Source organism: Hippopotamus amphibius, chromosome 1 (assembly GCF_030028045.1).
Source record: "Hippopotamus amphibius kiboko isolate mHipAmp2 chromosome 1, mHipAmp2.hap2, whole genome shotgun sequence".
Classification (NCBI taxonomy): domain Eukaryota; kingdom Metazoa; phylum Chordata; class Mammalia; order Artiodactyla; family Hippopotamidae; genus Hippopotamus; species Hippopotamus amphibius.
Genome location: NC_080186.1, coordinates 132204471 through 132222070, shown reverse-complemented (window position 1 = coordinate 132222070; position 17600 = coordinate 132204471). Strand labels below are relative to the sequence as shown.

The following is a 17600-nucleotide window of genomic DNA, read 5'->3' as shown; positions in this document are numbered from 1 at the left end:
TATATCTTGATCATGGGGGCATTTGGGTGAAATCTAACTGCCAGTCTTCTCCCGGATATGTCCCTCAACGTTGAATTGTCCTGACTAGTGAAGGGGGGATTGGATGGGCCTGTGGGTTATTACAGACACTTTTAAGTCACAGGCAAGCATTATTTGTTTTACTGTTCTTTTAAGCCCCTTCCCTGAAAAAGCCTTTTGCATCAAGTCCCATAGCGCATCCCTCCCATAGTGGGTGGCATCATGTAAGCTCTTAGTGAGTTTCCATTGTTGGGCTCAGGGATTAGAACCTTATCCTCCTTTTTATATCAGCCTGTGCTTCCTTTCTCATAGCCCCATTTCTCAGCATTGTCTTGTTCCTGTGGGGAATACTGGGGGAAGCTAGGGAGTTCAGGGGGGCCAATCACTAGAGCCATAACTTATTCAGGTTCCTGCAGTCAAGCTGCCTGTTTTGCACTTTGATCAGCTTTGCTGTTCCCTTGGCTAACAAAAGATCCATCCCTCTGCTAGCACCTGCAGTGGATTACTGCTACCTCAGCCAGAAGCTACACTGCTTCTAAAAGAGCCAGAATCAAATGTTTATGTTTTATGGGGGAATTTCTAGCAGTTAACATTCCTCTTTCTTTCTAAATGGTAGCATGAGCATATAGCACATGGAACCTATATTTAGAGTCAGTAAAAATACTTAATTTATTATCCTTCCCTAATTGCAAAACTCTCATTAATGCAGTTAGTTCAGCTTTCTAGATGGATGTCTGGGATGGCAGGGCCTTGGCTTCAATGACTTCATCGAGACTAACTATGGCATTCCCCATCTTTCAGGTTCCCATTTCTATAAAACTGTTCCTATCAGTGAACCATTCGACCTCAGGGCTGTCAAGAGGTTCATCTAAAAGATCAGACCTGCTGGAGAAAGTTTGTTTTATAGTCTCTATCCACTGATGCAATAAGTCTTCACTCTTGACCACTGAAAGCAGAGTTTCTGGGTTCAGGGTTTGCCACACCTTTAAGGTAATGTCAAGGGTGTCCATTAGGAGGGCCTGACATCTACACCTTCTTCCAGTTAACCAGTGATGTCCTTTGACCTCCAGCACAGATTGTACCTAATGAGGGGTTAATACATCTAAGTGTTGTCCCAGGGTAAGCTTGGAAGCCTCATTAATCAAAAGGGCTGTGGCTGCTGCTGCCCACAGGCAGCTTGGCCATCACAGGGCCACTGAGTCTGTTTTGAAAAGTAAGCCACTGGTCTCTGATCTGGTCCCAGCTTTTGGGTCATGACTCCTAGTGCTATCCCTGACCTCTCATCAATGTATAGGGTAAAGGGCTTGTCCAAATTTGGAAGCCCCAGTGCTGGTGCTCTACTGAACTCAGTCTTTTGTTTGTTTGTTTTGGCTGTGCCACATCTTAATTGCAGCACTTGGATCTTAATTGCAGTATGCATGCGGGGAACCTGGGCCTCCTGCATTGGGGAGCACAGAGTCTTACCCACTGGACCACCAGGGAAGTCCCTCAACTCAGTCTTTAGAATCTCAAAGGCCTGCTGGTGATCCCTGTTCCATTGAAGTGTTTCCTTTTCTTCTCTCTTTAGAACCTCATATAGAGGTTTTGCTATACAAAATCCAGATACAACAGAACCCCGCCATCCCGAGAAAGCCTCAGAGTTGCCTATGTGTGGTTGGAGATGGTAATGCACTAATTGCTCTTTTTTCAGTATATGGCCAGGACTCATGCCGTTGGGGTCAAAACAAATCCTAAATATTTAACCCATTGTTGTAAGATCTGACCCTTGGTTGGAGAGACCTTATATCTCCCTTTTGCTAGAAAACTTAGGACCCTAACAGTATTTTGTTTTAAATAGTAGGATTTTTTTTTTTTTAATTTATTTTTGGCTGCGTTGGGTCTTTGTTGCTGCGCGCGGGCTTCCTCTAGTTGCCGCTAGTGGGGCTACTCTTCTATGCGGCACTCAGGCTTCTCGTTGAGGTGGCTTCTCTTGTTGCAGAGCACGGGCTCTAGGCGTGCAGGCTTCAGTAGTTGTGGCACAAGGGCTTCAGTAGTTGTGGCTTGTGGGCTCTAGAGCACAGGCTCAGTAGTTGTAGCACGTGGGCTTAGTTGCTCTGTGGCATGTGGGATCTTCCCAGACCAGGGATTGAACCCATGTCCTCTGCATTGGGGTGGATTTTAAACCACTGCACCACCAGGAAAGTCCCCCTAACAGTATTCTTATCTGAATCTTATTTGGTCTTACTTACCAAAAATCATCGACATACTGTAGCAGAGCTCCCTTCTCAAGGCTTAGTTCCCTCAGTTCCCTTGCTAACGCGTTTCCAAAAAAAATAGGCGTTGTCCCAAACACCCTGCGGAAGCACTATCCAGGTATATTGGGTAGCCTCCAGGGTGTCAGGGTCCCTCCATGCGAAGGCGAAAAGGTATTGAGTGGATGTAGGTGAATACAGAAATATGCATCTTTGAGGTCCAAAACAGAGAAATACTGAGTGTTCCCTGGCACTTGGGTGAGGAGGGTGTAAGGGTTTGGCTCCAGTGGGTGAATAGGGATGACTACCCCATTCACTACTCGTTTAAGTCTTGCACAAGCCGATACTCCCCGTTAGGTTTCTGAGCAGGGAGGATCAGGGTGTTACATGGGGATTGGCAGAGCCTAATGAATCCATGTTTTAGGTGTTTGCTGAGCAGTGGTTGGAGTCCCCTCAGGGCCTCAGTCTTTAAATGATACAGTGTTTTCCAGGGTTTTTTCCCCCAGGCCTTAATCTTATTTTTATTGGGGGAACACATTTTGCCCTTCCTGGCACTGAGGTATCCCAAACTGCAGAATCTACGTGTTCTCTAATTTCTTGGGGGATATCTTGGGGTATATTTTGATGACCAGCAGGTAGGTCATCCGGGGCTACTAATAGATGCATTTTCCGTTTGAATTCTCTACCTCCCTGGACTTCACCCTTTCCTAAGAATATACTAGCTCCTAACTATTTAGCAAATCTCTCCCAAGGAGGGGGATAGGGCATTCTGGCATATACAAAAAGGAGTAAATAATAATAATGGACCTGACTCCGCAGGCAAGGGGAGATGTAAATCGCCTTCCCTTTGGCTGTCCATCAACTCCTGTCACAGTACAGTCATGGCTGTAGAGGGGGCCGGCTGGCCAAGTTGGAACAGGGCAGGTGGCTCCAGTGTCTGCAAGAAATTCAGTTCTCCTACCAGCCACATCAAGGGTGACCCGAGGCTCCGCTGGAGAGATGAGGACGAATCAAGTGGGATCTGGAGCCGGGCAGGCGCTCGGGCCCCATCAGTCGGTGTGCGGGATTCTCTCATCTGAGACATTCTTGAGGAACTGGGGCCGGCCAGGGTTGCCCCTCGGGCGTCGCACAGGAGGGCACTCAGGACATTCCCCCTTCCAGTGCCCCTCCTTCCAACAAAAGGCACACTGGTTCGACCCAGTCAACTTCTTGGCAGTCTGTCCAGCCTTCCCAGCCCTCCAGGGTTCCCTCAAGGTGGTGGGTGAATCAGAGCAACCAACTACGTTTTCTTTATTAGCCTCTTATCCTTATTGGCCTCTTCTGTTAAGTATGGGTTGTTATAGACCTTGCAAGCCTCCTCTACCAAGATTGACAATGGGGTTTGGCACCCAGCCTCAAGCCTTTGTAATTTTCTCCTGATATCAGGAGCAGCCTGGGTGATAAAATGCATGGCCAACAGAGCCCTCCCTTCTGTGGACTCGGGGTCTGTATTGGTGAACTTCCTGAATGCCTCTGTCACCCGACTCAGGAAGACTGCCGGGTTTTCATCTTTTTCCTGTGTAACCTCTCGGACCTTATCATAATTTACAGGCTTCACCATACACCTTTTCATTCCTTCTGATAGACAAGTAATATAATGTCTCATCCTAGCCTGGCCTACAAAATCTTCATAGTCCCTGTGTAGGTCATGTTCTGGGATTGCATCCCGACACACCTGATAAATGTAGTGGCATGGATTGGTAGCTAGTAGGCCATCTGCGTGTTCCCTGGCCTTTTTTAGTATATGCTCCTTTTCATCCAGGGTGCAGCAGTGGGCCAGAATAACTATGATGTCCTGCCAAGTAAGAAAGAATTTTCCTATAATAAGTTTCCCTATGCTGGGGTGTATTCCTTAAGATTGAGCATTTATAAAGCCTAGGATGTGGGCTGCTTGCAAGAGACCAGCCCAATATGTAATCTGTAACAGTGTCTGGGCTGCCAAGGCATGGCGTGAAGGGGGTCCTAGAGGTGCAAAAAGGAACTCCTGGAGGAATGGGGTTGGGCGCAATGGAAAATGCCATGGGGTCAGGACCTAAGGGCCTAGAGGTAGAAGTACTGCCCCAGGGGATTTTTTTTTTTTTTTTTTTTTTGGATAAAGTAAGGTTAGAGACTAGGCAGCAGAAGAACCCAAAACCCCTTCCTCTATCTGTTTGGCAGCTACAATAAAATTGGGGAGAGCCTGATGATTCCATCTGACACGGGCAACAGTGAGTTTGGACAATATTTCCCATGTAATTTAACATACCAAATGAACCCAGTTAGTTTAGGATCTCTTTTTGGGATGCTCCAGGGGCCACTTGAAGCACCCCAAAGTTAGCTGGAGGTTAAAAGAATTTCAATTAGAATTCTATATTTGGAAAATCTCTCAAAAATTTCAAAAAGTTTTAAAATACCTGGTCAGATAGGATCATAGGTTACTGTGAAACAATACTTATTCCTTGAGCTAAGGTGGAAAAAAGATTTCAAAAGTAAATACAGATCACTTAAAGGCACAGAAACTCACGTGCTCTATTATCAAGAGCAGCATTCCAAGAAAACTTTCTTCTCTTATGAGAGACAGAAACCAAATCCAGTCTTGCATCAGCCTACTCTAAATAAAATCCATTTACCTAATTAAATTTAATCCAACCTCAGAAAGTCCTGACCACATACAAAATTCTTTTCCTAATTTTCCTTTTCCACAAATCTTCTGCAACTTTCTCTAGCCATACTCTGTCCCTTATTTTTTTCTCTTTCAGAAATAGGACAAAATCTAGATCTAGGACAAAATCACCTATTTCCTTTTAACAAAATGTATTTTCATCTCTCATACCTTCTTTTCTGAAAACACACATCCTGTTTTCCTTAAGCAACCATGAACTGCCTTACATTAGCATTCCTCAATTGAAATATCCCAATAACCTCTAGAAACATGTATCTTCCCAAAGCACAATTTCTTTCCTTAATGTAGTGCAAGATGTGTCTAATAAACCCAAACATCTTTAGTTTGCCTCTCACAAGAAGACAAAAGTAGGTAAATTTAGACCTGTTTAGCAATTAATGTTCCAATATTTCATCTTATTTGAAATAGTCTGGATACTCAGTGGATTCCTACCAATCAACTTAGTTTAGTTTCAAGTTACCAAAATTTGGAGGGACTATTTTAGATGGACATTTCCAAAACATAATTATTCCTATAGAGTTTACCAAAAATCTCTTATCCCAGTCATATTTACTTAAAAGTTTAATCATATCAGGTTATTCTCCCTGTTGACAAATTTTATAACAAGCAATATGCACTTAATGACTTCTAGTAACGTTAGGTACAATAAAAGTATTGATATGATACTTAATATTGATGATTCTAAAGATGGGTCTGTATTAAACCCACAGATTTAAGCTAGACAAGTTAATTTTTACATAAAGACAGAACCAGAGATCTCACAGTTTTCCCACTTGAATTTATTTAAAATATTTTTTTTTAATTTGTATTGGAATATAGTTGATTTACAACGCTACGTTAGTTTCAGGTGTACAGCAAAGTGAATCAGATTCTTTTCCCATATAGATTATTACAGAATATTGGGTAGCGCTCCCTGTGCTATACAGTAGGTCCTTGTTGTTTATCTGTCTTATATATAGTAGTGTGTATATGCTCATCCCAGTCTCCTAATTTATCACTTCCCTCCACATTTCCCCTTTGGTAACCATAAATTTGATTTCTGGATCTGTGAGTCTGTTTCTGTTTTGTAAATAAGTTTATTTGCATCATTTTTGGGGGGAAGTCCACATATAAATGATATCATATGATATTTGTCTTTCTCTTTCTGACTTCACTTAGTATGCTAATCTGTAGGTCCATCCATGTTGCTGGAAATGGCATCATTTTGTTCTTTTTTATGGCTGAGTAATATTCCACTGTATATATATACCACATCTTCTTTATCCATTCCTCTGTCAGTGGACATTTAGGTTGCTTCCATGTCTTGGTTATTGTAAACAGTGGTGCAACGAACATTGGGGTGCATGTATCTTTTCAAATTATGGTTTTCGCCAGATGTATGCCTAGGAGTGGGCTTGCTGGGTCATATGGTAGTTCTATATTTAGTTTTTTAAGGAACCTCCATACTGTTCTCCACATGGTTGTACCAATTTACATTCCCACCCTGCTTGAATTTAAAAGGCCTCTTTTTTTTTCTCTTCTCAATCTGGGGGACTGCAGATGGATCAGGTAGTTCCTGAGAGCCCAGGCAGAATAGTTACATTGCAGAAGCAGAGGAGAGAGATGCAAGCTCCTCTCCCACCCACCCCCATTTTTTTCCCTTTAAAATCCCACTAAGTAGCCCAAGGCTGAAGTCTCAGGCCATGTGGGCTGTGTTTGTATTTCAAGGCTTAAGTGCTTCACCATGTCCACAATTATGGCAGAGACTTGCAGGAGCAGTTGGTCAGACAAAACTATGTAAAACAGAGATACTAATGACAAAAACTTAAAGACACAAACAAGAAGTTTTCAGGTAAAGGGAATGGGAGTACAGGTATAAGGATCAAAGGAGAGATAAAGGGAGGAGGAACAGAAAAGACTGAATAAGAGAAAGAGACAGCAGGAAAATAAAGGTGAGACTATTAGGACAGTAGGACTTCCAGCCACTACACGATACAAGGTTTGAACCTCTAGCACTCTCATAAATCTCCCTTCAGAGAGAGCCTGCTGGACCAGATTCTGCACGGTGTGAGGCGGGCCTCTCTCACCTCTGCTTGAAACCCGTCAAGGTGAGCCATTGCCGGCCAGAAGGAGCATGGTCTCACAAGCTGACAGGAGTAATGCTGAGGCTGCCCGACGTCTACTCTCTCGGAAGGATAGGACAGAAGTAGCAGAGGACAGAGAGAGGAGAAGTAGAGAGATGTCAGGAGAGGGAGAGGAAAAGGGAGGGGGAGAATTGCCTGAATGAGGGTACTGAGGCCCCCAGGGGCCAGGAAAGCAGGCTTACCAAACGTGGTGACGCTGAAACAAGAGGTTCATGTGGAAGCTGCATTCGGTGGTCCCAGAGGTGCCAGATCCCCTCCCAGGAAGGGGACAACTACCCCACATTGGGCACCATAAATCTGTTACTGACCAGGGTTCTTGGCCGCCTTAATCAATAAAAATTGATAAGAGACCAGACAAGAAATTCAGGCAAGGATTTATTGGGACCCCTGCTGCAGCAGGAGGCAGCAAGAACAAGTAACAGGTGCCCTTGCCTGCTCCCGGGGAGGGGCTTGGCGAGCTGGTTCCTTATATATGGGGTGAGGGTAGGGGTGTGTCCAGGGATCAGCCCGGAGGGGTGGCTTAGGTGGTTTGCGCATCGCTCTGGTGGTGTTGTGTGGGAGGGGGCGTGTGTAGTACCCTGCTTTTTTGCTCCTGATACCCTGCTTTAGCTCCTAGCGCCTCAGAAATGAGAGTTGGGGGTTTTGGCCTTTCTGTACCTTGTCCATAATTTGTCCCAACTGCAGCATGCATGCAGTTATTTTTAGTTCCTTATAGTTTCTTTGTGTTTTGTTTCTCAAGGAGATGTTTGTCCAGGTGCAAGCACCTGGTTCCAGGTCCCAGCCTGTCTCATGTTTAGTATTTTTGTCCAGATTTTCTAATTGTCCTCAGTGTTAGGACTGATCAGGATGACCTAGTCTGCCATCACTGGAATTAAAAGCTCTCTGTTTCTTTTCTTTTTTGGCTGTGTTGGGTCTTCGTTGCTGTGTGGGCTTTCTCTAGTTGTGTTGAGTGAGGGCTGCTCTTCATTGTGGTGCGTGGGCGTCTCAGTGTGGTGGCTTGGCTCGTTGCGGAGCATGGGCTCTAGGTGCATGGGCTTCAGTAGTTGCAGTCCTCAGGCTCAGTAGTGGGCCCTAGAGCGCATGGGCTTCAGTAATTGCGGTGTGTGGGCTCAGTAGTTGTAGTGCAAGGGCTTAATTGCTCTGCAACATGTGGAATCTTCCCAGACCAGGGATCAAACCTGTCCCCTGCATTGGCAGGCGGATTCTTAAACACTGTGCCACCAGGGAAGTCCTTCTGTTTCATTTTTAACTAAAGACATACTTGTTAACCAGACCTCGTAAACACCCATGGTAGCACAGTGAGTTAATATACATCTAGTCTACAGCCCCCAGATCCCTACTGCTCCGTTATGGCAGGAGAAGCCCAGACTGGGTATCTTGGTGTTGCAGTGTGCTGGGTTCTGGGTGTTTAAGGGTCAGCTAAGGTCTTACTCCCTGCCTTCATGAAGCCTACAGTCTGCCCTTTCCTTCCTAAAGCCTCCAGTCTTTGTGGGCTGATATTCCCATTTGATATTGTCTCTGTTCTTCTTGGCCAATCTCTTGAATTGCTACACTCATGATTTCAACTGTCCTTCCTCTGAGTAAACTCTTTCCCAGCCTTCTTACTGCTGTTGGGGCAGTAAAGGTCAGCCTGAGCCTGGCATGCAGATCTGGCCCTGTCCTTCTCTCAGCCTCATAGCCCATAAACCATTCACCCTCAACTGCAGCCCAGTCTCTGAATGCATGTGTTTTGGCACATAAAAGTTTGTCCTCCTAGACTCAGCATCACCTCCACTGGGAAGTCTTCCCTGATTCTCCCCGCCTACGTCAGCCTGAACTAACACTCTGCTCCCTCTGGTCTGTTTCCCCAGTAGGGCAAGCATTTTGAAGCCAGTGTCAATGTTATTCATTTTAGCATCTCTAGCACTTCGTACTTAAGAGGTGTCAATTAATGTGGAATGATCTCTTGGGGAAAGTTCCATGCATCCCCTAATACACTGTGTTTTCCGCTAGCCCCGGGAACCTCCGTCATTTTCTAGCCCTTAATGGGAGGCATGCCAGCTACTTACCCGCCTGCATCCACCAGACACATCGAGTTCACGTACCTATGGGACACTGACAGTGGACCGCCACCTGCTGGTGAGAAGGTTTCTAGGCCAGTGACAGCTCAGGGCTACAGACAGAGGTTCTTAAGGCATTCCACAAAGAATTTAAACCCTTTTCAGAATAACGTTTTCAAATGCACAGTATAAAGCACATAGATTACAAGTGAAACCAATCATAATGAAATAGAGGTGTCAAAATATTAGAAAATATATATATATTATGTGTGATATGTTATATATATTTGTATCTCTCATTAAATAACAAGATCTAGTGATAGATCCAATAACTACTATAATTTCAAAATGATGAACGAAAATGATAATTGAAGATGTCTGCTACAGCTGTAATGAGATGAAATCTCTGTGATTTCTACTGCTGACATAGTCACAAGTATTGCTAATATTAGAGTTTGTTGCCTATAGCTATAAAGAAAGGACGTGCTGAATTTCAGTTAGAGGTTAGTGAAACTAAAGACCAAATCTTTCCCATCCACGTAAAGAAACCCTGAATTCTACCCATGGATCCCTTGTGTGTGTATGAGGGGGGTCCATGGACTCTAGGTTAAGAACCCCTGAATGAGGTTTTAGAGGCATGGCTGACACTTTTAAATATGGCAGAGATGCTAGTGGTTAAGTATGTGTGACTTGCTGAGTGTAATGGGCGCAGCTGGCAGGAGAGGAGCTGTGGAGGAGACAGTGAAGTTCAGACTGAATCCCATAGGCATCACTTGTCAGTGCTCTGAACTTTGGCCTGATCCTCCCCTTACCCAGTATGTTTGCTCATCTATGAGTATGACAGTGTCTTACTCATGGGTTGTTGAAATGATTCAATAAGTTAACATGTAAAAACTCCTAGGGTCAAATGTTTTCTACTAAATGAGAATGATATAAATGTCTGTAGAGAAAACACACACACACACACACACACACAAACCAAGTGTAATTTCTTTCAGAACAGAAACTCCAGCGTCTGACCTGCTGTACAACTTGGGAGGCACTGGTGTACTCAGAAGATAGTAAACCCTTTTGGGGTAAGTCTGCTTTGTTTTTCCCTTCCCCAATCCAAGAGAACAAACCCAAATGCAAAGAATTTCTCACCTTGTTATTTTATTAGAAGCATATTTACATTCTTGCAGTTAACTTTGCAGAGAACACTTTACAAAAATTTTTTATATAAAGTTTGGAAACTACATAAAAATAACTTCTATTCTTCATAAAGGGAAAAATATAAGTTAGTTCTATTTACTCTGCTAAAATTGACTGTAAATAAGAAACAGTTCCCTCTGTCCCTTCCAGAGAAAACATTAGCACAGAACATGAAGAATACTGCATGGGCCTTCTCAATCATGGGCATCACACGCTGGCTCAATTGTGAGACTGGGAGACCCAGCTGGACCCCATCCAGGAAGGACAGGGGAGCTCTTAGGGCTTGGGCAGCACTGAGCAGGAAGCAGCCCCTTCTGGATGAGATTCCAATGTGAATGACAAACCAAATAAGGCAATGATCAAAGACTTTCACCCAAACCATGAAACTGGCGTTTCACCTAATACTCATTTCACAGCCCAGGCTACCAAAGGCAGTATTATAAATAAAGCCCAAATCAGTCCTGCCATTGGCCAACACCTGACCGTTCACCAATGCTGGCCTTTTGTGGTGGAACTGGATCTGTGTTCTATAGTTACACTGTTGCTAGTTCATGTTTTCCCAGCACCTGTGCACCAAAGAATATCAAAGGGGATAATTGTTTCACTTGTCTCATTTGTGTGAGGCCTGAAGAATTGTCCTTTCTGGGTCAAATACTGAAGCAGGCAAGCTTGAGTGCTCACTAACCTAAGAAGACTAGTGCCTTCCCATGGCCCCCTGAGCATCTTTACAGCATATGTAAGTCTTTGGAACCCTAAGTCCCTTTTCCTTTTGAATGGTTACCCTGCTTTACCAAGATCCAGTTACAACCAGTGCCCAGAAAACTCCAGGGAATTTGCTTTAGAGAGACAAAACAATGAACCCTAACCTATAGGAGTGAAAAAAGAGGACGTCCTCCCAGGGTGTGTCAACCACCCTAGCACCAGCAAAATAGTACCCAGACTCTGTACATCCATTTGATTCTTCAAAATCACCTTCAGTTTTCTGTTTTGTTTTTTTAAAGCAGGTATTTTCCTAAGGAAGCCATTCATTGATTTTTTTTAAGTTAGACATACAGGTGAAAAAAAGTTTTCTTTGTAAATAAACCAAATGCTGGCTTAAGCGTTTGCTTTTATTGGGTTATCTACACTCTAGCCTGTGGGGATCAGAATCTGTGGGAGGCCAGCTGAGTCATCCAAAGGCCCCAGATTCCATCTGAGATACAGAAGCTTTGCTTCTGCCAGGTTCCTGGGGGCAGGAAGCACTACATTTCTCCCTGATGCTTTTTCTCCTTGAACAGAAGTTCCAGTGATGGCCAGCCTCTCTGTCTGAAGTGTAAGGCCGGACTCAGAACTAGGAGGGACCCAGAGCAGAGGGAAGCAGCCTTCCCATATCACCTGCAGACAGGATGGGCAAGTATGAGACAGAATGACTGGGCTGGGAAAGTCTTATGGGGCGAGAAATTTATCCCTGAACACAGGATCCTGTGCAGGGCCAAAAGGAATCACAGACTGGCAGTTCAGCCTGTGCCATCTGTGCCTCTCATGCCAACACCCAGCACACCCCATACCAGCAGCTCTTCCTAACATGCTCAGTGGCACGGGTTCAGGCAGCAAACATGTTCCAGTCCACCCAGCACCAAGAGGCCCAGGGTGGAGGCAAGCCTAGGTAGCACCAGGGGGCCAAGCTGTTTGCGGGGGTGGGTAGGCACATGTGCAGGAAGGGGGAATACAAGATGGCACGAAACACCTGAGATCAGGATGAAGCGTTCAGGCTCTCCCCCTCCCACCATTGTAGATGTTGTCCCAAGAGGAAAGCAAATTGGGGGAACTGGAGGAATGAGGGCACCCCCTCAGCAGTTGGGTGCAGACGAGGCCCCCCTGGGAACCAAAATGGCTGTTAGGAGCCATGATTCTTGGTCTGACACTGCAGGGAATGGGTGAAAAGCCACCAGGAATTACAATATGGACAAGCCCATGGTGACTTCAGTGGTAGCACTTTGTGCCCACAGGCGGCAAAACCGGTGTCTTGGCAAACAGGAGGGGCCTCAAGGCCACGCAACGCCGATTCCTCCTTGTCCCTGGCCCCACCAACAGCCCAAATCACTGACAGCTCGAAGGAACCCGGGGCTCAAATGGAATATATATTAGGATCAGGCAGCACATCATAAAACCTCGCCCTCCCCAGTGAGCGAGAAGTCAGGAACACCGGGCGGGTCTGTCAGGCACAGCTGGGTGGCACAAGGCAGGGGGCTGGATTCGAGCTGGCATGGGAGCAAGAGGGAAGGGGGTCCTGAGGTACTTGTTCACAGAGAATGGGAGGGCCCCAGAGGCCTGCCAGCCACAGCCCCAGGTAGCTGTTAAGAAGCATCCGCAGAGCTGTAGGGGAAGAACTTCGTGGCCTTGTTTGGGGTGGTGGGGTTCAGGCACTCTGCCTCCTCGTTCATCTTGAAGAACATCTCCTGCTCTCGCTTCTTCTGGTTCAGATCTTCTTCCAGAGCCTAGGACAGACAGAGGGCAGATGGAGCTCAGCTGGATCCCTTAGGACAAACGTCTCCCCCAACCACAGGACCCCCACCAAAGTGGCCTTCTCTGGAAATTTCCCTCCCAGGCCTCAGTGCTCAAGTAACTTGGTCTTCCCTCTCTCCTTTCCCAGAGCCCCTCACCCAGAAGGTAAGTACCACCTCCTCCTTCCTCCTGCCACAGCCATGCAGGAGTTTCCTGTGGGCCAAGGGCTCTGCTTTGGGGAAATGCCAGTCTAGATGGGGTGCTAGGGAGAAGCAGATGCAGATCTGCTGTCAGGAAAACAGCCACATGAATGGAGAAAACCTGAGGTAGAAGATGGAGCAAGGGGAGCAGAGACGTCCGAGTTACATACACGGTGTTCCTAACCAGGGCACTGTCCTGCAGAATCAGGGGACTTCTTTTCAGAATATCAGCACAGTCATGCCAACCCCCTGAGATTCAAGTTCTCTAAGCCTGTGGTAGGACAGGCGTTCTCTACATTGTAACGTTGTAACATCAGGTAACTCTGAGGGGAGCGTTTAGGCCACAAGCAGTGCCAGAGCTTCCCTTAGGCACAGGCAAGTTTATCTAGATAAATTGTGTCCTACCAGAAAAAGTTCTTGAGGGTTCTCCAAAAATAAGCATTCAATTAAAAATGGAGGCAGAGGAAAGAGCAGGGGCTTCACATTCAAACAGGACTGAGCTCCATTACCAGCTGGGTGGGCCTCTGCATGTTCCCGTTCCTCTCCACGTCTGTCTCCTCTCATGTAAAATGGCAATATCACTACCTGCCTTGGCAGGGCTACTGCAAAGATGAAATTACAAACTAATGGGCTGTAATTACTGAGTACTTCCTACATGTCAGGCACTATGCTAAGTGCGTTACATCTTATTTAATCTTCACCCTACAAGATAGATACCACTATCCCCATCTTAACCACGGAGAAACTGAGGCTTAAGAGAGTTTAGGTCACTTGCCCAAGGTCATTCAGCTAGCTGGGGCCAGAGTCAAGATGGGTCAGAGTTCAAGCTCTGAAACAGTGCGCTCCAACATCTGCAAAGCCAGGCACATGTGGGTTACTCAGTAAATGTGGTTTCATTACTGTTTTCACTATAGAAGTAACCACTTCCATAGGATTTGACCAGCATTCTCTCTCTCTTTTTAAAACTATTCTTTGATGCCCTGAAATAGCCTCAACAAACAACTTAACTACTAGATACCCCCTTAAGCTCTTGTTCCTTCAGATGGGGAAAGGACACTGAATCACAACACCAATTTTTCAAATCCGTTATAAGACATCCATGTGAGGGAGGGCGAGGTATTTGAAGTCATGCCTCATCTTGGACTTAATATGAAATTTCTGCTAATTCACACAGATTCTTGGCTCAAGTTCTCCTTTTCTGGATATGTTAATATTCAAGTGTTTGTGACTTGCAAACGTTATATATAAACAAGATAAAAGTACTACTGTTTAAGCTTCTGTCTCAGAGGTTACAAAATCCAGTGCCTATAGGAGCCAGACAGGTGAATTAAACGAGAAGAGAGCTAGATGTGAGGCAATAGGGAATGGTGGGGACTGTGGTAAGGTGAAGAGCACTGTTTGAAGAGGGCAGTTTCTTCTCAGCTCCAGCCGATGGCTGTCATGCAGTACAGTGGGCCCAGTGTTGCAAGAGCTTCTGGGTTTTCAAAAGAAACTGGAAATCCAGATTTTTATGTAGAATTTCCTTATACTTAAAAAATCAGCAACTTAAATTTTTTTCATTGCTGTATGTTGGCCAAACCTAACGTCTATAAGCCAGTTTCAGCCCCTAGGTTATCAGTTTGTGACTTCTGCTATAGGAATACCAATGTAATTATAATAGCTACCACCTTTTTGAGCACAGAGAGGTTTAGTAACTTGCCCAGGGTCTCACAACTAGAAATGGGGGAGCTAGGAATTTCTCCCACATCTGTCTTAGTTCAAAGCCTATGCTCTTACACACTACTCTATTTTATCTCTATATAACCTATATATTCCTCTATATGACCTAGGGCAGGAGTCAATATTTTTTCTGTAAAGGGCCAAACTGTAAATATTTTCGGCTTTGCAAACCTTAACGTCGCTGTTGCAACTACCCAGCTGCTGTTGTAATGTAATCAGCCAGAGACAAAATGTAAATGAATGAGTATGGCTGTGTTCCAATAAAACTTTATATACAAATACAAGTGGTGGGCCAGATTTGGCCTGTGGGCAATAGTTTACTAACACCTGTTTTAAGGGAAGAAATGTTATCTTCATCTTATAGCCCCCAAAAGCAAGGTTCAGGAGGGAGGACTTGTCTGAGGCCACATTCTTTGTTAACTGTGACCTAAGCAACACCTTATTGACATTACCAAATAAGTATTCTGTACTTACTGAAAGAAATCTTAATTTTTCTAAAAATATTCCACAATGTACAGTTATCTCCCCTGCCCCCCATACATGGGCAGCAGCTGAAGGCTGCTAACTGAAATGCAAGAGTGTAGAAGAATGTTTACTCCAGAATGAAAATCATCACCTCTGGGTCAGTGTTCCAGCAGCAACCCAGGTAACTAAGGACAGAATGAGTCTACAAAGCATTCTGGAAAGAGGCAGCCCCTACAAGCAAAATCCAGTGCCAGCGCTCTAAATACACACTTGCAGTGCCTCCCCTCAGCCCAGGCACCCCCATGAAGCAATCTAGGCTGTGAGGCAGCTGCCAGAGGCAACGTGATCATTCATTTTCAGACTCTCAGGATGTGCCAAGGGTATAGAAGCCCCAGGTAAGAGAACGAAGTGGACATTTATTTCCTGGTGCCAGAGTCAACCTGCGTCAGCATGAGTATTATTGATTTGAGTGTCAAGTATCAAAAGTCCCAGCAGACCGTGGCGTGGTTACAGGTAAGTGTAGGCCTGTTAACAGGAAGGTCTGGGACCTTGGCCAGCTAGAAATCTCCATTAGCACAGGGAGGGAAGCGTCTATTCAAGGACTTCCAAGGCCATTATATGGCTGAGGTGGGCAGCTGCCTCCTGGGCAGACCACAGTTACAGCAAGCAGAGCTGAAATATGATGGCAGAACAGACCTCAGGGCTTCAGCACACATGGTCAAGGGTAACTAGGGCAGCTCTCTCCTCAGAGGGTTTAGGAGAGTGCAAGGAAATGAGTACGCCCTTGGCCTATACTATGGGCCGGTGACTTCTGCATAACACTATACAATATTCACATATTCACTTTACGAATGACCCCACTGAGGCCCTGTGATGGTTAATTTATTTGTCATCCTGGCAAAGCCATGGTAACCAATTGTTTGGTCAAAACTAGTCTAGATGTCATTGTGAAGGAATTTTTTAGGTGTGATTAGCATTTAACTCAGTAGACTCTGAATAAAGCAGAGTGTTTATTCCATAATGTGGGTGGGCCTCACTCAATCAGTTGCAGGCCTTTAAAGACTGAGGTCCCACTAAAGAAAGAGGGGCTGAGCCTCCAGACTGCCCCAGGGCTCAAGACTGCAACATCAACCCTTCCCTGGCTCTCCAGCCTGCAGTCTGCCCTGCAGGTTTCAGACTTATCAGCCCTGACAATCGGGTGAGCCAGTTCCTTAAAATAAATCCATAAATCTGTATCTTATCCACATCCTAGGCAGACACTGGTGGCGTGACACGGAGCAGAGCCCACCACTGCGCCCACAGCCCAGACAGGGTTACCTTCTTGCGTGGCCGAAGCTTGTCCCGCCATTCCTTCAGGTTCTGGTTATGGCTTTCATCCAGGGCCTTCAGCTTCTGGGTCTCATGCTCTACCAGGAGGTGACACTTTTCATTCTGGAACATATTCCAGGAAGTACAGGTAAAGAGCACAAAGGGCTGAGACAAATGTAAACATTTCTACAAAGAATTAACATTTTTTATAATCATCATTTTTAATTCCTACAGAATATCCCACAGTATGGTTTATCTGATTTATTTAAACATTCCCCTATTGTTAGCCACTTAGGTTGCTCTTAATCTTCACTGTTATAAACAGTATTGTGTTAAACATATATAGAGTGTACTTAATTGCGTCTCCCCAAAATCCATACATTGAAGCCCTCATGCCCAATGTGATGGTATTTGGAGATATGGGGCCTTTAGGAGGTGAGGAGGTGAGAGGGTAGGGCCCTCATGGTGGGGTTAGTGCCCTTATAACAAGAGACCGGAGACCTCACATACTGGAGTGCTCCCTCCCTGTCTCTTTCCCTCATCTCCCTCTCCTTTTCTGTCCTCTCTCTCTCTGCCATGTAAGGACACAGCAAGAAGGCATCCATCTGCAAGCCAGAAAGAGAGACTTCACCAGAACCCAACCATGCTGGCAAAGCTGATCATGGATTTCCAGGCTCCAAAACTGTAAGAAAATAAACTTCTGTTGTTTAAGCCACCCAGTCTGTGGTATTTTGTTATGGCAGCGTGAGCTAAGATAAGCCATGTGTATAAATATTTTATATTTATATAAATTATATAATTTTCTGCATCACATGCCATTTCTCCAGGAGAGGCTGTGACAAGGGGTAAGGGCCGTGGACCTGGCTGAGGTTCGCCAGCCTCCCTGTTCTCTCACTGAGGTAAGTGGTCTGCCTCACAAAACTTAACCTGGAACCTCTCACAGGCGAAAGTGGCCATTCCCTGATGATTCCTCACAGGGAATCAGTCTTGTGGTTTATAAGGAGTTTATAAAGCAGGGGGAAAGTGCCTTTATCCTGATACCTCACCCCACTGGACTGCACGAGTACGACCCCTTGGGGGATTTTTATTGGGGGTTTCAAGCCCAAGGGTTCTGGGCATTT

The 17600-nt window shown here is 45.3% G+C and overlaps 1 protein-coding gene and 1 long non-coding RNA gene across 10 annotated transcripts in view; one reads left to right on the top strand and one right to left on the bottom strand.

The window, feature by feature from the left end:
* LOC130849890 (uncharacterized) overlaps nucleotides 1–17600 on the top strand; it is a 66760-nt gene that overhangs the window by 34621 nt on the left and 14539 nt on the right. The window contains exons 4-8 of one of the 8 annotated variants that reach the window (XR_009052804.1): nucleotides 10116–10188; nucleotides 10927–11039; nucleotides 11581–16627; nucleotides 17063–17163; nucleotides 17307–17378. This is a non-coding gene — a long non-coding RNA (uncharacterized LOC130849890). Of the gene's footprint in view, nucleotides 1–10110; nucleotides 10189–10926; nucleotides 11040–11580; nucleotides 16628–17062; nucleotides 17164–17306; nucleotides 17379–17600 lie in introns of all 8 variants that reach the window. The other 7 variants (XR_009052801.1, XR_009052807.1, XR_009052806.1 and 4 more) reach the window with 7 other exon arrangements.
* STK10 (serine/threonine kinase 10) overlaps nucleotides 12640–17600 on the bottom strand; it is a 122426-nt gene continuing 117465 nt past the window's right edge. For both annotated transcript variants that reach the window (XM_057729109.1, XM_057729118.1), the window contains exons 18-19: nucleotides 16489–16602; nucleotides 12640–12780 (exon numbers count right to left, since the gene is read on the bottom strand). In XM_057729109.1, the coding sequence (XP_057585092.1) occupies nucleotides 12640–12780; nucleotides 16489–16602 (255 nt within the window). The remainder of the gene's footprint in view (nucleotides 12781–16488; nucleotides 16603–17600) is intronic.